The 22687-nt window shown below is 41.0% G+C and overlaps 1 protein-coding gene across 5 annotated transcripts in view; it reads right to left on the bottom strand.

Annotated features, from left to right (window-relative positions):
• The window catches only part of SEPTIN11 (septin 11), a 103247-nt gene that overhangs the window by 22858 nt on the left and 57702 nt on the right, over positions 1-22687 (bottom strand). For all 5 annotated transcript variants that reach the window (XM_007519826.3, XM_060187910.1, XM_060187909.1 and 2 more), the window contains exons 3-5: positions 9164-9359; positions 4010-4196; positions 735-896 (exon numbers count right to left, since the gene is read on the bottom strand). In XM_007519826.3, the coding sequence (XP_007519888.2) occupies positions 735-896; positions 4010-4196; positions 9164-9359 (545 nt within the window). The remainder of the gene's footprint in view (positions 1-734; positions 897-4009; positions 4197-9163; positions 9360-22687) is intronic.

Here is a 22687-nt window from a genome sequence, read left to right as displayed (position 1 = left end):
GTGAATTTCAAAACCAAAGGGTGTGCAGTTTCTTTTTGGAATGATGAAAAGGTTCTAAAGTTGTTTATGGCGAAGGCCGTACAACTCAGTTAGTATACTAAGAAACATTTAACTGGGTATTTTAAATCAATACATCATAGAGTGCATCAACCGTATCTCAGTAAAACTTTAAAAAAAAAAAAGTGTCCTAAGAGCATATTTTCATGATCAGATCTGAGGAAAGTAGAACATCTCTCAATCAACCATACATTGAAAAACTTCAGACTGAGCTATATGCATTTATCTCCTAATCAGTTCCTCCCTGTGCTATTGATATTGTGTACATCACCATTACTTGACTTAATCACTTAGGAAAAGTAAACAGGAAAGAGTGAGGCAAGACAAAGGAGAGGAAAGCAAGAACCTGTCACAGAAGCAAGTGAGGCAAGTGAACACATTATGCCAACAGTGGTAGAAGTAAGCAGAGATCAGTTTCTGTTCTGCTGTTCTCCTTGTAGTTGCTGGGCTGGCATCACATCCCATCAGATCTGTGGACATCACATCCATGAGAATGGGAAGGCAATGTACGGCCAATCTCCCCCATTTAGGAGAGAAACAAAGCCATATAGTGAAAAGACTTAAAAAGTAGAGGTAAGGTGGACAACACCTAAGAAGGTACACTCCAAGCTCTAACTCTGCAATGTGGCTGAGAAAAATCATACAGGAAAAACATGGATCAGGCCTTCCAGACTCACGCTCATCGTTGCATTAATCTCTGCCACCGTTTCTTCATCTGTGGGGAACTGGTAGATCTGTACTCCGTTGCTGACTAGTTCACTCATGATCTTACTCTTGAATTTATGCAATTCATTCTTGGCAATGGTGTCAGCTTTTGCAATTATCGGAATGATGTTTACCTGTAAAACAAACATCACTTTTATGTAATTCTAACATGAGAAAAACTGGACAGATGAAAAAAGGCAAACGAAAATTATAAGACTTCACTTAAAAAACAGAGGTGTGGGCTGGAGATACAGCATAACCGTTAAGCAAAACTCTTTCATGACTGCGGCTCTAAAGTTCCAGGTTCAAGTCCCAGTACCACCGTAAGCAGTGATCTGGTTTCTCTTTCTCTCAACTCTCTAGCTTCTTCATTTAAAGTAAATAAATAAAATATATTAAAAAAAACAGAGGTGCTACTGAAAAATTGGGCTTTCCATGTAGATGCAAAATTAAGAAGCTACAGATGCATCTTTTAGTTCCATTTTTGAATACTTAACTTCCTCCCACCCAACACCAAAAGCTTATTTGTAATTTCCCCTTTTGTGTTACCTCATTCTTCTTTACAGAGTAAAGGAAGTGATATTCTCTGACAAAGAGCAGTAACAAAGAGCCCTATTCTTTGACTAGCCAACCACTCCTTTTTGACTCCTCCCAGCTACTTCAGAAACTTGATTTTCTCATGTTCCTAATGGTGTATTAAGACTGTGTTAGGAAGGCTGGTGGAATATCCTGCTCTACATCCTTTCTCTTTTCTGATCAACTAAATATGAACCAAAACATATATGATTTCACTTACTTTCAAATTTCTCAAAATCACACCAACTAATTCTTTTCAAAAAACAGTTTCTATTACATTACACCTTTGTGCCAGAATGAGATCTAGAGCCAAAGGCTAGGCTCACTTTCAAAGCATTGTTACAGAGTAGAGAAAACTCAAGAGTCTGACAGCTGCAGAAAGTTCTAAACAGAAGCAGAGAGCTTGGAGAGCAGCCCCCAACTCCAAGGTGGGGCCAGTCTTCCCAACTCTTCTGCCTCACCCCCACCGACTTCAGCATACAATTCTCTTAATCCACTTTCTCAATGTACTGTTTATTTGTTTGATAAGAGAGTGAGAGATAAGAAAGAGCCAGAATATCACTGCAGTATGTGCAGTAAAAGGGACTGAACTTGGAACCTCACACATCCAAGACCTGCCTTTCTAGCTGACCCACTTCCTTGGCAACTTCAAATTTTTAATTTAATTTAATTTTTAAGTTTAATGTTCTCCTACTACTCTCATAGGTACAGAGGTCCTAGAAAGAAGCTACAGACATGCAATGCCTAGGACTCTCCTCTTTCTATAGCTCAGGAGAAAAGGAAATGAAGTTGGTAAGAAAGAATTTAACCAAAGAGTCTTTCTAGTTACATCTGGATTCCTTTGATTCTCCTTCTAGCCCAACAGCCAAATCAAATATTTTTGACAGACCTTAATGAGGTGACATGCTACAAAAACCAATTCTTCAACCTACTCTCTGACCCACTCCTCATCTCATCCTGTATGGGCTTCATCCAGCCAGATGCAGACTGAGAAAAAGCATCACCACTGGGGAAATGTCAGGCCTGGAGGAACAGAGATCTTCCAGGTCTCACTGGCCCTCCTTTGTGCAAACTCGACAGAGACAAAATGGTAGGGTGTTCCCAGTTTCCTCATCAATTTGGCCAGGCAAACTAAGCAATTTATTTGAAACTTTCTTCCTTGGTGGCGGAGGCTTATTATGTCTTTGCTGCAATGACTATCTGCTTGCCTTAATTCACTAGCATAAACAAGCTTTTTCCATTTTCACCAGATACCTGACAAGCCAACTCTACAACAGTTTTAGCTCTTTGAAAGAAGTTTAACCTGCTTTCTGATGACTGGGTTTTTTGTTGGTTTGTTATTTTCAACTGTGTTCGTTTCTCCTTATTAAATCAACACTACTAAACACAATCCTAGCACTGGATATAACTCTGAATCTGCAAACTCAGGTTCACTTAGGATACTACCTCCATCTCATGCTCCTCGGCCATTTCTAGACCAAGAGGCATCACAGGGGAGATAGTTAACATGTGGTCATGCAAGCAACTTTCATACCTGAGGCGCTAAACTCCCAGGTTCAATTTCCAATACAACTATAGCCCAGAAATGTGCCTGATAAGGGGGAAAAAAAAATCAAGACAATATAGAGATGTCTTACTACCCAGAATACACCACCTTGTGTGGCTATGGGTAGCAGAACCAAAAAAGATGAAGAGCAGCGCTTGGTAGATGGCATAATGGCTCTGCAAAGTGACTCTCAACCCTGAAGCTCCTAAGTCTCAGGTCCAATCCTCTATACCATCAGTGCTTTGGAGTGGGAAAAAAAGTTCTATTTTCCCAGGAGTCTAGCTTTAATAATCCCAAATTCTCACTTGAGTATATACTGCTATAAGAAATAAACATACTTTGTATTTAGCTACATGGCTTTATTTGTTTAGTTTGTTTGATTGATTTCATTTTGGCCTTACAGTCAAAAAGGTATGGAAGCTTTTTTTTTTAATATTTATTTTATTTATTTATTCCCTTTTGTTGCCCTTGTTGTTTTATTGTTGTAGTTATTATTGTTGTTGTCGTCGTTGTTGGATAGGACAGAGAGAAATGGAGAGAGGAGGGGAAGACAGAGAGGAGGAGAGAAAGATACACACCTGCAGACCTGCTTCACCGCCTGTGAAGCGACTCCTCTGCAGGTGGGGAGCCGGGGTTCGAACCGGGATCCTTATGCCGGTCCTTGTGCTTTGCGTCACCTGCGCTTAACCCGCTGTGCTACAGCCCGACTCCCTTTTTTTTTTTTAACACCATACATTTATGGTTCTTTTAAACAAAAATAATAAATATGGGGTTGGTAGTGAAGATCTGAGTAGCTGGAACACAGAGCATTAAGGGCAGTGTATCAGAATATAGCAATACATGAAAAACATTATAAATCTATTGATCTAAACTGGTAGATTATAACACCAAGAATGAACCTGAAGTCTGGTGATACATATATTGCCATCTGAATTTTGTTGAGAGCCTAAAAATAACCTTCATTTTTATAAGACATCACACAAACACACACACACACACACACACACACACACACACACACACACACACACACGCAACACTGAAAGCAGAGAATAAATGAGGGGGCTTCATTCAGGTAAAGGTAATGTGACGGAGAGAAAAGGCAGCCAGCACAGCACTGAGTACCTTACTGTCCAGCTTTTTCATAGTGACCAGATCCAGGGACTTAAGTGAATGTCCAGTGGGAGCTATGAAGTAGAGGCATGCATGAATCCTGGTGTCATGGTAGTTGAAGAGGGAACGTTTGATCTTCAATTCCTCTTGCAAATAGGCCTCAAACTGGGCATCGATATATTCTACTATTGGCTTGTAACTAGAATATAGAAAGACATATTTTAAAACACATTTTTAAATCTGCATGACTTTAGTCTTCAACCTCTTACACAATTCAAGCAAGGTACAAGCTAAAGTTCAAATTCTCCCCCTTGGCTTCCCAGACTTTCTGTCACCAGGCCCTTGCAAATGATAATATATGTATACTAACAGGTTACTCCACTGCTCAGTCTCTTCTGCTCTCCTCCCATATTTATCTGAAAAAGTCCAGAAGGTCCAGAGATGATGATAAACAATAAATGAGAAAAGCAAGTTTTACTTCTCTTTTAAAGGGTGATGTGAGTGGTTAAAGGAGCTTTACACCCAGGTCTACAATAGCTCGTCGGCTACTGAGCTCCAGTCCCGGGAAGTGGATCAGGCTCTGCCTCTTGGGTGAACTATGACCTGCCACCTGTGGCCTGATTCTTGAGTCTCTGTTGTACCAAGTGTTTGGGGGTGGGGGAGAGGGGGAACAAGGCTTTTCCTTCTCACCCTCTTAGCCACTAGGAAAGGAGAAGCAGCTCACAAGTGGTTGCTCCTTCCTGCTTCCCATTTCTCGGTATTTAAAATCTTAGCCCTACCACCCATACATTTCTGCTTTCTATTAATAACCCCCCCCCTTTTTTTTATTCTGGTGTTGATCCTGATCCTCCAAAGATTGTGGGCAGTACTGAACTTCCAAGCATGAGAATCTGAATTTGATCCATGGCATTGCATGTGCCAAGTCGATGCTCTGGTTTTCTCCCATAAATAAATCTATTAAAATTATGGGAGGCATAACTTCTCTATGCACAAAGATCCTGATTCAAATTCCTGGCTCTACCTGCAGGCAGAAAACTTTAGAAACAGTGAAGAAGTATTGCAGGCGTTTTTCTTCTCATTTTTTCTGCCTCTATTATACATAAATGAGAGAGAGAGAGAGAGAGAGAGAGAGAGAGAGAGACCACAGCACTGAAGCTTCTTCTCATGCACTGGGTGCCAGACCTGAACCTGGGTCATGTACATGGCAAAAGAGCCCTTTCCCATGTTTTATTTACCTGATGACAATTTATAAATCTCGACTTTCAATTCAAAATTTTCACCAGAGTTACAGACCCACTCATGCAGCTACTTACCAGATATTTCCATTTGCCCTTCTAGTTTAAAACTAAATGCTTCTTCTTTCCACCGCTCTCCTGTATTTCTCCCTCTTCACCCCCTACCCCCACTGACTTTTGTATTTCTTTGCACAGTGACCAAAGTCAGAAACTGGAATTCAACCTTCCTCTCCACCCCTCCTGCTAACATACAATCAAGTATAAAATACCATCAGTTGGGGGTCAGGCAGTAGCGCAATGGATTAAGCACACACGGTGGCAAGCATAAGGACCAGCGTAGGGATCCCAGTTCAAGCCCCCAGCTCCCCACCTGCAGGGCAGCCGCTTCACAAGTGGTGAAGCAGGTCTGCAGGTGTCTATCTTTCTCTCCCCCTGTCTTCCCCTCCTCTTTCCATTTCTCTCTGTCCTATCCAACAACAATGACATCAATAACAACAATAATAACTATGACAATAATAAAATAACCAGGGCAACAAAACGGGGGGAAAGCAAATTAAAAAAAATACTGATTTAAACAGTTTAACCTTCATATCATTATAAGCAAAAAAAGAAATGGGTTCCAGGAGAATGATGTCCTCAAGCCCTCTTCCTTAAATTGAAGATTTAATCATGCTGATGAAATAGTTTCCTCTTGATATGTAACGTGCCAGCCAAGTAGTTTTTATTACCCTTCACTATTCTTTAAACAAATTCTCTGCCTCTTTCATCTATTCCTTCCCACTTATCTACATCCAAAGTCATACAGATAAGGAAGCTTATTCCCAGTTCTGCCTTTTAAGGAACACCCATTTACATTCTGCTTGGCCAATTTTAACTTCTCTGGATTACAGTCATATAAATAAAATGGGAGGGAGAGTCAAATCAAGCCCCTACATTTTCACTTAATTCATTTTTTAAGGTATATGTACTTGTTTTTATTGCATGCATGTGTGTTTGTGTGTATTATTAAAAACTGGTAGAAAAAAACTTCCTGTTGGCCAAGGTCAGTTTTTTTGTCTTATCTCTTAACCTCCACCAGAGAGTGTGCTAAGAACAGAACCGAAAGATTCCACAGTCCTCTTCACTACCTTTCTGTAACACTGATAGATTTGCTTTCTTTGAGGATTCTCTTCAGTAGATTTCAACTGTCATGATACTGACATTCTACCTCTCCCCTCGAAAAGTGGGGCAAACAATTCTGGCTCAAGAGCAAGACTCAGTTTCCCTCCACCTCCAGACCCCTCTTTTTCCACGAGAAAGTACAGACGGCTACATAAGGAAGCCTCTAAAGCTTGAGGCGTTGACTGTGCTATTAAATCTAACAGGAAACCTTACCAGCTCTCTCTTCCTGCCTCCTTCCAGTGAGCCTGGTCCCAGGCTGATAATGATGCAGGAATGCTGACATGTCTGAAGTCTACATAAACAAACCAGGGCATTCTTGAAACCTTGCACTGATGGTAGAAAAGCTGGCCTAATCCCCTAAGCAGGGAAAATAATCATTGGTTTTGAGAAAGAGCACATCCCTTTTCTATACAGTGACATAGTGGCTCAAAATGCATAAAACCGCCTTCCAGCTTTCTGGTGGAGGCTGGGTCTGCGTGAGTAACTATTTTTAATTAACAACCATTGGATTTACAGCCCATACTATCAACAGTGCCTTCCGGGGCCTGAAGTTCTCAATGCCTTTTAAAGATGTTATGCAACAGCTGTCAAGAAATTTCAGCAGAAAAGAACAAAAAAGTGGTATCTAGGTTAGGTTAATATCACACTTCCTCTCTTCTCAATCTCCTTGGAAACTATTATTTGACCCAAATGAGTCAGATCACTTCTTAAAGAGGCCTCCAGCTACAAGCTGGAGACTCAGCATTGAATAGGCCACTTACCCTTGAGAGACAAGATGAAAACCAATCAGGGGACAGCCCTGTAAAGGGAGAGGCAGCCAGAGGTAGTAACCATGTAGCACTTGTGTGGAGATGTCGCCTCTAAGCAGGAACAGCATATGGAATTTGGGCTGCAAGAGGCTGAGGTGCAATTTTCACCACTAAAGGGAAGGGTCCTAAAAAGATCCTTTGGCTCTCTTCCAATCAGAGAATGTACAAACATGACTCTCTTAGCTCACGGAGAAGCCTTGTGACACTTAGAGACAGTCTTGCTACCAATGTATGCTGTGACATTTAGAGGACCCGAAGTCCTCGCCCTTCTTCCACAATGCACCTCTCTGCCATCCTTGTCACTAGGGTTTTGTTTTTCTCCATATTCATGGAGCATTACAAAGAGTCTTCAGGAAGAAACCTGTCCATCACTCTAAGCATTGAGGTTATATGTTAAGAGCAAATGCTCAGCTGCAGAGCCAGAGCTTAGCTGTTTGCCCTCTTCAACACAATGTACAGATAGTCCATTTTGACCAGATGCAAGATAAGTCCAACAATTGCTCCTGTTATAACAGGACAGTGTTTATTGAAAAGCATTTAAATTGCCCTATAGTTAAGTGGTTAACTAGAAAATGAATTAATGTGTGTCATCACTATGGTATTCATATATATCTAGGCCAGTTAAATATTTTTTTTCTTTATATAGACAGAGAGGCAGAGAGGAAAAATAGAGACAGACAAGAGATTGAAAGAGACCACAGTACTAAAGCTTCCTTCAATGTGGTGGGAGACAGGCTCAAACCTAGATTGTACACAAGGCAAAACAACACACTATTCAAGTGAAGTATTTCTCAGGCCCTACAGGACAGTTAAAATGTATCTAGATAAGGGCCAGTTAGACTGCATAATGGTTCCGCAAAACACTTTCATGCCTGAGGCTCTGATACCCCAGGTTCAATCTCCAGCACTACCATAATCCAGAGTTGAGCAATGCTTTAGTCTCTCTCCCAGTATCTATCTCTATCATTTTCTCATGGGGGGAAGAAGAGGAAGATTTAAAAAACCTCATGACTAAGGCTCTGAGGTCTGAGGTTCAATTCCCCACACTACCATAAGCTAGAGCTAAGTAGTGTTCTGGTAAAATAAAATTTACATTTAAAATTTAAAAATTAAAAAACCCGGAAACCCTATTTCTAAGGGTCTCTTCCAGTTAGCATTCTAAACGTGGTTTACGCTCATCAACTGAAAACTTCTGGACAGAGGCTGTGCTTAGGATGGGATCTTGCAAGTAGTAAGGGCATTGGTTATTTGGGGCAGAGGTTCCACAGGCTTCATGTGTACTGAGGCATCTATGGCAGTAGGGGCTTCTGCTTACAGTTCTGTGTAGTGGTGGGTATTTCTCTAGAATCTTTTCCTTTTTTAAAAAAAAAAATTTATTTATTTCCTTTTGTTTCCTTTGTTGTTTTTTATAGTTGCAGTTATTACTGTTGTTGTTATTGATATCATCATTGTTAGATATGACAGAGAGAAATGGAGAGAGGAGGGGAAGACAGAGAGGGGAAGAGAAAGATAGAGGTTCTGAGTTTGATCCCTGGCATTGTATATGACACAGTGATACTCAGGTTCTTGCTTATCTCGCTTTCCTTTCCCATTAGTAAATAAGATATTTAAAACAATAAAATTCCCAGGTTTAATCCCCCCAGCACCATAAACTAGAGTTATACAGTACTCTGGTGATAATACTAATGATGATGGCACAGAAGAAGAAATAAATCACATAAAAAAAAAGTCAAAGTAGCAAAACCAGTGAAAATACAACCCTTAAATTGATTTGGAAATGCCCTTCCCTCCCTCCTTTCCTTCCTTCCGTCAGATCACTTCTCAGCTCTAATTTATGAAGGTCTTGGGGATTGAACCTGGGGCTTCAGAGCCTCAGGCAATAAAGTCTTCCATACAACCATTATATTATGTCCCCAACGCACCTCCATCTAGTTCCAGACAAATACAACCCCAAGAAGTACCTGTCATCTTTGTTTATCTGGTCTCCAAATCCCACGGTGTCAACAATGGTTAGCTTCAGCCGAACATTGCTTTCCTGAAGCTCATAACTTCTGGCTTTTAACCGAACACCTGGTTCATTATGAGTAGCCGGATCACTTTCAAATTTGGTGTTGAACAAAGTGTCCATTAGTGTGGATTTGCCGATGCCCGTCTCACCTATATGACCACAGGGAGAAATCAGAAAATGTGCCAGGGTCTCTCAGACAAGTGGTATGTTACTCACAGTCATGTCGGTAAAAGCATTTCAAAAGCCAATTATTACCAAACTTCAACACAGAAAGTTCTTTTCATGTGCAATCTATAAACGATTTCCTTAGAGACATTTTAATAAATTTCACAAACAATTTAACAGAAAAGACACTGAACTTTCAGATCAAAGTGCTCTTTAGCTCTAGATAAAAAAGCAAAGTCTGCAGCCTAGGCTGTGGTCAGCTTGTACCTTACAAAAACAAACTATTTCTTCCTCTCCTAAATCCTGGAATCTGAGACTATTTCTTTAAGGGGTGAGGATGTTTCTCAGTGGTAGACAGAACACATGCTATGTAGGGATGATGCCCTGGTTTCCACCCCCAGCACCACAAAATAAACATTACTTAAAAATACTATACAGCTGGGCCACAGTGCACATGATTGTGTGCACTTGTTACCATGCACAAGGACCTGGGTTCAAGCCCCTGGTCCCCACATGCAAAGGGGAAGCTTCAAGAGTGGTGAAGCAGGGTTACAGGTGTCATTTCTCCCTCCCTTTCCGCTTTCCTCCTTCCCTCTCAATTTCTGCCTCTATCTAATAAATAATAAATAAAACATTTTTTAAAAATGCTATATTGCTGAGTCTGTTGGGGGGGGTGTCAGGGGAAGAGGAAACTAGTTCTACTGAAACAGAATCTAATATTGTTGCTGATTCCACTGATACAGAATGTAACTGCTGACAATAATCTACTGTTGTCAAAAAGAACTACAATTTTCAAAGTATCACTCAATAACAAGCCCAGCTGAAGTTAGGGAGTGTTACCTTTGTGTCAGGTTATGTGACAAAGGCTTCCAATTCATCTTCTCATTTAAACCATAGCAATGCTGGGCAGACAGATCAGTAGTTGAATACTGGACTTACATTCCTGGAGCCACTGGTTCAATCCCCAGAACTTCATCTACCAGAGTTGAACAGTGCTCTGTTCTCTCTCAGAAAAGAGAGAGAACACTATTTAAAAATAGACAAATAAACAAATAATTAAATCTTAAAACAAAACCTAGAACTTCACCTATGAGACAGGAACTGGATATAGTTTCCCGAAGTCACACTGTTAAGTGGTAGGGCTAGAGTTCAAAGCCAAGCTTGTGAGGTTCTAATTACTTACACTCAACCAAAATGGCGTCTGGACATCCTGACTCTGCTATTTCAAAGAATACTATTTGTCTCATATTTTCCATGTATAATTATAAATCTGCATGAATCTTCCATCTTATCTCCATTTTTGTTTTTAAATTTCATTTATTTATGAGAAAGGTTGGGGGGAGGGAGGGAGAAAGGGAAGGGGAGAGGGAGGGAGGGAGAGAAGGATGAGGGAGAGGGAGAGGGAGAGGGAGAGGGAGAGGGAGAGGGAGAGGGAGAGGGAGAGGGAGAGGGAGAGGGAGAGGGAGAGGGAGAGGGAGAGGGAGAGGGAGAGGGAGAGGGAAAGGGAGAAAACCTGAACATCATATTGCGTATATGATGCCAGGGATCAAAGTCAAAACTTCGGGAGTCGGGCGGTAGTGCAGCGGGTTGAGAGCACGTGGTGCAAAGCGCAAGGACTGGTGTAAGGATCCCAGTTCGAGCTCCCGGCTTCCCATCTGCAGGGGAGTCTCTTCACAAGTGGTGAAAAAGGTCTGTAGGTGTCTATCTTTCTCTCCCCGTCTTCCCCTCCTCTCTCTATTTCTCTCTGTCTTATCCAACAACAACGACATCAATAATAATAATGACTACAACAATAAAACAACAAGGGCAAATGAAAGGGAATAAATAAATATTTTTTAAAAAGTCAAAACTTCATAGGTTTGAAGGCCCAATGCTTTAGCATTGGACCACCCCCTGGGATGCTTTATCTTTATTTTCTTTCTCAGCTCAGCTAGCAATATTACCACCACATGTAAGTTTTCCCAGTGAAACTGAATGATGCTAAAGGACCTGCAACCTGCGTCTTTTACTGTCAGGCTGAAAATTCAAGCCAGGGGCCAGGATGGTAGCATAAAGGTTATCCAAAAAAAACTTTGATCTCTGGGAGGGCCAGGTGGTAGTGCAGTGGTTAAGCACAAACGGCGCAAAGCACAGAGGTGAAGCACGTCTGCAGGTGTCTGTCTGTCTTTCCTCCTCTCTTGATTTCTTTCTGTCCTATCTAACAGCAATAACAATAAATACAACAACAAGGACAACAAAATGGGGAGGGGGTGGCCTCTGAGCCCCAGCGATAACCCGAGGTAAAAAAACAAACAAACAAACAAAAAAAAAAAAACTTTAATCTCAAGAACCACCATAAGCCAGAACCGAATAGTGCGCTGGTAAAATACATAAACATATACATATACATAATTCAAATCAGTAAGTATCTCCTGAGGTGTGCAAAGCAGAATGGCAGTTTTGGCACTACTCTACTCAAATGCAGAGTCAAGAAGAACTTTAGCTTGACTTTCAATGTATGTTAAAGTTTCTCTTAATTCTAATTACTGGCTGATAATGAGAAAGGACCCACCCATAGCAGGTGGTAATTGAGTGTAATGCTAGAAAGAAGGAAGCAAAAATCAAAGAACTGTGTCCACAGTAAAAGTCTTTTATAATTTTTTTAAAAATTCCCAATTAAGATTTCCAACTCAGTTTTTTTAAAAGGATTGAAACAGGGAGGGAAGAAAAAGGGAGAGAGAAGGAAGGTCACCACAGCACCAGTTTCCTTTAATTTTGTGAGAGCTGGACTTAAACTTGAATCTGTCCACTGAATTATTTCACCAGCCCAGATTTCCAGCTCAATTTAACATGTTAACATTTTGGAATCCCATTCAGACATCCCAACCTCACGATGCTCCTGGGAACAGATTCTCATCTAAAGAATTGCTGTGGAGTCGGGCTGTAGCGCAGCGGGTTAAGCGCAGGTGGCGCAAAACACAAGGACCGGCATAAGGATCCCGGTTCGAACCCCGGCTCCCCACCTGCAGGGGAGTCGCTTCACAGGCGGTGAAGCAGGTCTGCAGGTGTGTATCTTTCTCTCCCCCTCTCTGTCTTCCCTCCTCTCTCCATTTCTCTCTGTCCTATCCAACAACGACGACAACAACAATAAAACAACAAGGGCAACAAAAGGGAATAAATAAAATAAAATTAAAAAGCTTCTTAAAATAAATAAATAAATAAATAAAATAAAAAATTTAAAAAAAAAAAGAATTGCTGTCATGACTTTTAGGAGGAGGAGGAGGAGGATTCCACAGGAAAAAGAATACCTCCAGGATCTGTCTGTCACCTCAGGACAGTTTCCCATTCCCATTTTCCCAAGACAAAATTCACTTCCTAATTATAAGGTCTAGATTACTCATAGCTTTCCAAGGTAATGCTAAAGTAAAGCAGGACACGGCTTTTCTGGATTTGAACTTTCTCTAATTAGAACCATTATGTAGTTTATACTGACTGCAATGATCCGCTTACAGTATATAAAAGTTGTTTAAGTATACTGGTCTCACTCTTTTATCTCTCCCAATGTGGCCCTGATAGATCCAAGATCAAAGAACTTTCTCTTTCATCAGCTTTCACTCAGTATTTTTCTAGTGCCTCTTATATACCAAGCTCTGTGCCAAGGTCTGATGTGAACCAGACTGATGCAGTATTCTCTCACAGCTTAGCATGTGACCTGCAACATGACTGAATATCAATCAAACTCTTAGTGTGGGAGCAACATTCTAAATGCCCGTCACAGCCTGCCACAGTCCTCTTCTGCGCAAGATGGTCCTCTATACCATGACTTTGCTAGTGACTGTGAGTTACGGTGGCCCCTGACCAGAAGCATCCAGGAAAGCCTAAAGATTATGTGCTGAGAGAGCTGTGTACTGGACACTAAGCTACATATTGAATCAGAAATTCTCCGTTCAGGAATTTCAATGAGACAACGACATGGTGCAACGGCATGAAAAAGGAAAAAAATAAGAAGTAAGTAGAAGCCATAAGTCAGCAAAATCTACCGACAAATAGACCACTAGCTAAGGATATAGGAAGAAGAGAGCAGATAGATACAGGAGAGCTTAGTGCCAGAGATTCTGAATGTTCACCATGCAATAGGCACAGGTGCTGGGGACATGTGAAACCACAAGAGCTTGCACTTTAGTCATTTCCTGAATGTCATTCCAGGTTTTTGTCAAATCTGGCTACATAGAAGCTGAAACTATCTTCTGTCTTCCTTACTTCCCTAACTGTCCCTATAGAAAGGCTCATCAATAAAATATAAACTGACCTATGCTGACTAGAGGCTCATCAATAAAATATAAACTGACCTATGCTGACTAGAGGCTCATCAATAAAATATAAACTGACCTATGCTGACTAGAGGCTCATCAATAAAATATAAACTGACTATGTGCTAGAGCTCAAGCAGCTCAGAGCCATGATTCAATAAGGGTATTACTGGGCTGAGCTGGGCGGTAGCAGGGGATAGCATACTGGTTAAGACTTCCAGAAAAAGGGGGCAACTATGTATAAATGTGGTAGAGATGATAGGTGGCCCATGTCTATAACCTTTGGGGAACTGTGGTGGACTGCAGTGGGGAGACTGAAGATTCAGAACTCTGGTGGTGGGAATGGTGTGGATTTAAACCCCTGTTGACATGTAATTTTGTAAAAATAAAATAAATAAATAAAAACAATAAAAAATTTTAAAAAGCTATGCAACAACAATAACAGAAGCAACAACAATGAAAAAAGATGGCCTCCAGGAACAGTAAAAAAATAATAATAAAATAAAATAAATTTTTGGGAGCCAGGCTGTAGCGCAGCGGATTAAGCACACATGGTGCAAAGCGCAAGGACCGGAGTAAGGATCCCAGTTCAAGCCTCCGGCTCCCCACCTGCAGGGGAGTCGCTTCACAGGCGGTGAAGCATGTCTGCTGGTGTCTGTCTTTCTCTCTCCCTCTCTGTCTTCCCCTCCTCTCTCCATTTCTCTCTGTCCTGTCCAACAATGACGACATCAATAATAACTACAACAATAAAGCAACAAAGACAACAAAAGGGAATAAATAAATATTTATTAAAAAATAAAATAAAATAAATAATAAATAAATAAATTTTAAAAAAATTTGACATGCCAGAGACACCAAAATTCCTAAGTAGTGATCTGGGGGGGGGGGGGGGGCAGGAGACCTTTCTTAATAAAGCAACTTTGAGCAAAGCAAAGTTGCTACCTAATAGATATAGAAACAAGAGGTTGTCACTTTAAAGAAACTTAGAATCTGCTAGGCAATTCAATACTAAGAGCACCCCTACATGTGTGCAGCAAATTTCTTTCTAAGACTGACCTATTTTCAAAATATGGCCAATGTAACAAACAGAAATTTTACTTTATAGAATTCTCTCCATTAGATCAGTGGTTCTCAAGGTTGGGAAATCATTCACCTAGGAGCCTATATACTTTACTGTACTGAGGCCCAGGGGTTACACTAGAATACCATGAAATGGGGGGGGGGGGGGGGAGAGCAGACCTAAGAATGGTAAGGCAAGGCTATAATGACACTGCCTTAGAAAGACAGAGATGGGGAGCCGGGCAGTGGCACAGTGGGTTAAATGCATGGACCGGCATCAGTATCCCGGTTCGAGCCCTGGCTCCCCACCTGCACAAGTGGTAAAGGAGGTCTGGAGGTGTCTATCTTTCTCTCCCCCTCTCTGTCTTCCCCTTCTCTCTTAATTTCTCTGTCCTATCCAACAGCAACAACAGTGATAAAAACAACAATAACAACAGCAACAATGATAAACAATAACAACGATAAAGAAAAGGGATAAAATAAAAATTAAGGTTTTTAAAAATATTTGAAAAAAAGAAAAATAGAGATGGAGATACAGATACAGAAAGAAACATAAAGACAGAGAGAGAGGGAGAAAAGAGGGGAGGGGAGGGGAGGAATGGGGAGGGGAAGAGAGGGGAGGGGAGGGGAGGGGAGGGGAGGGGAGGGGAGGGGAAGGGAGAGGAGAGGAGAGGAGAGGAGAGGAGAGGAGAGGAGAGGAGAGGAGAGGAGAGGAGAGGAGAGGAGAGGAGAGGAGAGGAGAGGAGAGGAGAAAACTAGATCATGTGTGAAGCCTTGGATTCATTCCCTGGTACCTCATACAAACTAACAACAAAAACAACATTCTGACATTTAATCTTTTCCCAAGGGCAGCAATAGTGACTTCATTTTACATGGAAAGGATTCTAAGCCCCATACAAGGCCAAAATTACCATCTCATTTTACTAGGCTGAGAATGACTTAAACACCCATGTAATCAAGAACACTGTTTTTTAAGCCAAAGTAATTTTAATTACCATTTACCTTAAGACAAAAATTATGAACAATTAGCATTCCAGACCCTGTGTACAGCACAGGATTAATGAGTAGGTTGGAAAAACCACTGCTTCTCTAAATTTTGGGAGTTCTTTGCTTTCCATTTCTATATTCTCTTTTTAAACACCTTAATTAGACACAGTTACTCCAGAAGCAACATGGTTCTCTGAAAGTAGTTCAGTAAGAAATGACAGCTTTGGCAATAAAAGAATTTAAAGGATGGCAGGAGCTAGGTTATCAAACTGTTAGTTGTTGAGGTCTCTCTAGTGTCTGAAAGTAAACCACTTTCTATAGTTTTGAGGAGCCATAAGAGAAAAAAAAAAAAAAAGACTACTAAGCACATGTTCCAATGCAAAACAGCCATCTTGAGAACTAATGACTAGCACCAAGTCTGAAGGACTTCAAAACTCCCTAACAGATTACCTGACACAAAGGTTTTAAAACATTAATTTAAAAAAATAATGGTGATGATTTATACAGATATTTGCCACTTTGGTAAATTTTTCAGTTTGCTGTTCATTGTTATAAATTCATCTTCAGAAACACCTGGTTGTTAGAATAACTAGAGATTTACTCTTGATGGCTGTCTGTGGTATCTACTTTCCCTTCTCCTACCATTGATGCTAAACAGGATACCCACCTCCCAGTGGGAAGCAGCCCTACCTCTTCCATCCTACTCTCAGGCTTACTCAAACCACAAGTTCTAAACTGAACATTCTTACTTCATTTTTTTTTTTTTAATGTCACCAGGTTTGGATATGGTACTATGTGCACTCAATTGGGTGTGCCACCATCCAATCCCTAAATTGGACACCTTTTAAAAGAATTATTTTATAGATTAGAGGGTAATTTAGATCAAATAGCTGATCTCTGATTCAGCATCTTTTACTCCTATCACCAAGACTGACTACCTGGATACTTATCCAAGTACTGGTGCACAAAGGGCTGCCTGTTTCCTCTAAATTCCAAGATTTTATTCTTGGATGGCGTCAGATGACCAAAGAGCTATGTACCTAAGCTATGTTGTTTGAAGGCACTATTGAATCAGTTACCTTTAGTGAAACATGCTTTGGAGGATACCAACTGAGGTAAGTGGGATGGGAAAGGCCAGCACATGACACTTAGCATTGCAGAAAACTGACGGCACTGGTTACAAGACTCTCAGGAACTTAGAGCTAAACACAGTGGAACCTGCTATTTCTCATCTGGAAATTCATGGGAAAAAGTTTTTAGCTGGAGCAATTTTATTTCTACTTTTCAAGTACTATAAACCCGTCACTGCTCAATTCTAAACTTTTGTCTGACATGTAATTGACAGTGTGCTTAATAAATATCTGCCACATAAGTGGATTTCTCCCTGCTCTGGGCAGAGCTGAGAGACAAATGTATCCCTGATAGAGTTAGTCAAAGCAGGCAGGCTTTGAGTTCTGACTCTATCCCTGAATTTACTTTGTTTCTTGGGGGTAGTTTCCTCTTTCTTCACTTACTCATTTAGTTCACCCTTTAAGTTACATTGTGTCCTTTCCTGGAAAACAAGACTAAAAAAAAAAGTTTAAGAGTCTGCTTTGACATGTGTGCAATCCAGGTTTGATCCTGGATCCCACCACATTCAATCTTCAGAGCTATAGTGTTTCTCTGGCTCTCTCAAAAAATGTTGAATTGATTATATAATCCCAATTTATGATAGCCCTGGCAAAAATGAAATTAAGTCTGTCTGTTTTCAGTCCCTCTTCTATCATTCTCTCAAAAGGAACTACAGTTGAGTTATTTTCAAATTTTCTATTTCTGAAACACATCACTCATTTATTTTTGACCCAACCATTCTTCAAAAGCAAGGATGCTAGGTTTTTTATTTATCTCTGTGCACAAAGAACTGAAATAAAATGGAACAATGTTGAGGTTTCTCATGGAACTAGTATCATTTTAGAAAATGAGAAACATGTTATGTTTAAAGTTGTGGTGGCTGAACATTAATTTAGATTCTTTGGATAAATAATAGTATGCCAGGAAAGAGACAGCCAGAAATCGAGAGGAAGGGGGATACAGAGAGGGAAACAGAGACACCTGCATCACTGTTTCACTATTTATGAAGCTTTCCCCCAGCAGGGGGGATATTAGGAAAATATGAAAGTGCTTTAAATATCAGACATGGGGAGTCGGGCTGCAACGCAGCGGGTTAAGCGCAGGTGGCGCAAAGCACAAGGACCGGCATAAGGATCCCGGTTCGAACCCCGGCTCCCCACCTGCAGGGGAGTTGCCTCACAGGCGGTGAAGCAGGTCTGCAGGTGTCTATCTTTCTCTCCTCCTCTCTGTCTTCCCCTCCTCTCTCCATTTCTCTCTGTCCTATCCAACAACGACGACAACAACAATAATAACTACAACAATAAAACAAGGGCAACAAAAGGGAATAAATAAAATAAATATTTAAAAAAATAATAAAATAAAAATAAATATCAGACATGTACATACTATATAAAATATATAACAACAGGTAGTAGAATTGACTAGGAAAAAAGTGGAAATACCATGGTTACACTTAAATATGATGTGTGCTCCTAAAGTGGTTGTCAAAATATTTTGCTTGACTAGAACACTTTTTGGTAGGCCCTTAAAAAAATACTGCACTAACTAACAGTGAGTTATTTTCTTATGCAGGTATTTTGCTGTGACGTACTTATGGAAAGAAGGGGAGTGGTGGTCGCACACCCAGTTGATCTCTCATATTACAATGCCTATGGACCCAGTTTCAGCCCTCAGTCCCCACCTGCAAAGGGAAAACAGGGCTGCAGGTGTCTCTATGTCTCTTTTCCTCTCCTCTCGGTTTCTGTCTCTATCCAGTAAAAAATGCATAAAATAAAATAAAGAAAATTTCTACCGTTTAAAAAAAGGTAGTTATTGTTGTATGCTTTACAATGGGTTCTAGTTCTCCCCCGCCAAGAGAACTGGAACAGTCCAGTTAGTTTCGCAGCCCGCTTGGCCCCGCCCCTAGGAACCCCGCCAGAGTTCCAGGGTTCTAGAGTTCGAGAGTTGCGGAGAGAGAGAGTGCTTGCGCCGCTGCAAAGAGACAGCAGAGTTCTGCTTGGTGATTAGTTTGTTTTAGTTTATGAATCGTTGTTCCTGAATAAAGAAATACAGCTTCCCTGCCCAGCCGTTGTCTCCGCATCTCTGTTACCCGCCCGTGAAGCTAGCCCGGTCAGCTAGAGCCGCCGAAATTTTAACAACAAGTTATGGGGGGAGGGATTTGGTGTATTTTACTGTCTGAGGACAAGTATGTTTAGCACTAAATGATGAGCAAGATAGCTCACCTGGAAAGTGCTTTGTCATACACACACACACCTGAAAAACTCAAGCTGGAGTGGTAAAGCCTGACAACAACGAAGAAAGATTTAATATGAGACTTCTAGTTCCCAAAGAACCAATGTTGGCTCCAACCAAAGGGCTCCAAAATTATGGAGAAGAGCCTGGGGGCCCAGGCAGTAGCGCACCAGGTTGGATGTACATAGTGTAATGTGCAAGGACCTGCACAAGGATCCCAGTTCGAGCCCCTGGATTCCCCGCTGCAGGGGGATCGCTTCACAAGTGGTGAGGCTGATCTTCAGGTATCTTTCTCCTTCCCTATCTTCCCCTCCTTTCTCAATTTCTCTCTGACCTATCCTGTTTAAGAAAAAATGGGAAAAATGACCTCCAGGAGCAGTGAATTCGCAGAGTGGCACCAAGCCCCAGCAATAACCCTGGAGGCAGGGGGAAAAACAAAAAGAGCCTGGACAACTAGGTATATTGGCATGAGGGGTAAGCAGAACTGTGAATAAGAAAAAGAATATGAAAAATATCTCATATGAGTAAAATCAAACCTAAAAAGTGTTATGTAACAATAAGGGACCTATTAATATCTGTCCTGTGTGGCTCTCCCATGCCCACACTCCTTGCTGACCATGTCCTCTTCTTCCCTATAGGGAACCTCTCATCCTGAGGGGCATGACTCAGACCTAGTTAATCAAAGACATCCTGTGACTGTTCAGAGACCTATAAGGGATGGCTGGTTCTTCCCTCTGGGGCTGCTAGTGGCTGGCACTGCTGGAAGCCATCCTACTTCCACAGAGGGGGGAAACAAAAAATAAAAATCAAGCAGGATCAGGAACAAGAGAACTTGTAAAGAGAACTTATAAAGAGAACTGTGAGGCTACTAACTTTGAAAACACAGGGATGGGTCAAGAGTCAAAGAATGCAGGCAGCCTCATGACACTGTAAAAAGTACGAAGACATTTTCTAGAGCTTCTGGAAAGAAATGTAGTCCTGTGTGTGCTTTGGTTTAACCTGGTGAGACACATGAACCTTTTACAGTATTGTGAGATAACACCTTAGTTATTTTTATTATTTATTATTTTACCTATTTATTTTAACCAGAGCACATTATAGTTCTGTTAATTAAAACTGGGGCCTTGGAGACTCAGGCATTTTTATGCTATTTCCCCAGTGGTGTTTTTTTTTTTTTTTTTTTTTAATCACCAAAATAACTTCTAAGTATAGAAAGAGGTAAGAAGTTCCTAGAAGGATTCCACAGTGTTATTTCTGTGGGATGGAAATGAGAATTACAGAAAATAGGGGGAGATGTACAAACTGTTGTATTTACTGTTGAATGTAAATTAATCCCCCAAAAAAGAAAGAAAGAAAAAAAAAGAAAATAGAGAGAGGATTTTGTGATATTTTTAATAGCAAATACATATTACCTTAATTAGTTTGAAGACTGACTTTAAACAAGTTTTTAAGAATGAAACCAGAAGCCCAGGGAGATAATATCAGCAGTCAGTGCAAGTCTTTTGTAGCTGAGGCATCAGCAGTTCCAAGTTTAATCCCCAGTACCACCATAAATTGGAGGGCAGGGGAGGGGAGGGGAGTGAAAGGAGACAGTGGGAAAGAAATACTAGCTGCTTTACTAAGTCTAAGCACACCATGAATGGGGCTTGTGAGGAATTCCAACTAGTCCCACAATTGCACTGCTTATCTTGAGGGCTCAGTCAGTGAGCCAACATGCCACACACAGATCAAACCAGACCCTTCCAGTCTCCCATTAGAAGGCTTTAGCCAGCCTGCAGGGACTGTGAACATAACTGTCACAAGTATTCTTAAAATTGGTTCTAGAGATAGAAGTCAACAAATTACTATGCTAATGAAGAATTACACCAATCTGCAATGAGTAACAGAAAAGAGGGCTCATTTATGCCCCTTTGTAGAACACACTGCCATCAAGGGGTTCCCTGCTGAATTTTAAAAAGCTTCGTGTAGGGAAAGGGAGGAAGTATGAGAGATGGCTGCTCTGGCCATACTGCCCTCAGTGCCTAAGAAAGAGCCCTGGGGAGTGGGCCAATCTGGGTGCAGTTCAGCTGTGGCTTCTACTACAGTAAATCCAGATGGAGGCTATGTTTCTGAAAGAGGAAAATATCTGTTGTTCTCCCTCACTAACCACCAGCAGCAAAGCACCACTTCTTAAAAGTGCACTACTTTTCTGTATTTTATTTTACTTGGGTAAGAAAAGAGAGTAGTGCCCTCTGGCAAGCCAACACGAAGGATGGCCTCCTTGCCCACATAAAGAAGCAAAATATTTTCTAGTCTGTCTCAGGGCAATGCCTCGGAATTACAAATCCCAGAAGATAGCAGCAAGGGTGGGAGAGATAGCATAATGGATATGCAAACAATTCTCATTCCTCAGGCTCCAAGGTCCCAGGTTCAACTGCTTACACCACCATAAGCCAGAGTTGAGCAATAATCTGGTTTAAAAAAGAAAAAGAAAGGAAAAGGAAAAGGGAAGGGGAGAAAAGAGGAGAAAAGAGAAGGGGAGGGGAGGGGAGGGGAGGGGAGGGGAGGGGAGGGGAGGGAAAAAGAAAGGGAGGGGTGTGCCAAGTGGTGGCACACCTGGTTAACCACATACATTACTGTGCAAAAGGACCCAAGTTCAACCCCCTAGTCCCCACCTGCAGGGGGAAAGCTTCACGACTGGTGAAGCAGGGCTGCAGGCATCTCTGTCTCTATCCCTCTCTATCTCCCCCTCCTCTCAATTTCTCTGTCTCTATCCAATAATAAATAAATAATAAATATTTAAAAAATAAGAAGCGGCAACAACAGAACACAGCTCAGATCACTTCACTGCTGTGTCGCCCAGCTATCAAGAGTGATATATACAGTGAAGTAAGGGCCATTCACCATCTATCCCAGGCACATTTCTGCTTCAAACCAACAGATTTATATTTCTATTTTTGGTCAGGGGGGATAGCATAGTGGTTATACAAAGACTCTCAAGCCTGAAGTTCCCAAGTCCCAGGTTTAATTCTTCAATACTACCATAAGCCAAAGTTGGTCTGTGCTCTGGTAAGAGTTATATATATAATTATGTTTGTGTGTGTGTATATATATATATATATATATATACACACACAAACATATATATATATATATATATATATATATATATATATATATATATATGGGCAGGTGGTGGCATACCTGGTTGAGCACACACATTATAGCCCTGGGATCAAGTTCCTGGTCCCCCCTTGCAGGGGGAAAGCTTCACAAGTGGTGAAGCAGGGCTGCAGATGTCTCTCTGTCTCTCTCTTCCACTCTATATCCCCCTTCCCTCTCAATTTCTGTCTTTATGCAATAATAAAAAATAAAGAAAATAGAGAAAATCAAAATGTACTTTTTGTTTTGTTTTTTAATTTTTATTAGTGATTTAATAATGATTAATAAGATGTATGATAACAGGGGTAGAATTCCAGAGTTCCCACCACCAGAATCCCATCTCCTCCACTGGAAGCTTCCCTATTATTTATCCCTCTCTGGGAATATGAATCAAAATCCTCTAGGGGATGCAGAAGGTGGAAGGTATGACAGAAATCCTATTTCTATTTTCCCCTTTTGTTCTGCCTTCATCTCTACCTTTCTCCACTTAGTTT

The sequence above is a fragment of the Erinaceus europaeus genome, chromosome 3 (genome assembly GCF_950295315.1).
Source record: "Erinaceus europaeus chromosome 3, mEriEur2.1, whole genome shotgun sequence".
NCBI lineage: Eukaryota > Metazoa > Chordata > Mammalia > Eulipotyphla > Erinaceidae > Erinaceus > Erinaceus europaeus.
This window is presented reverse-complemented; position numbering and strand designations above follow the sequence as displayed.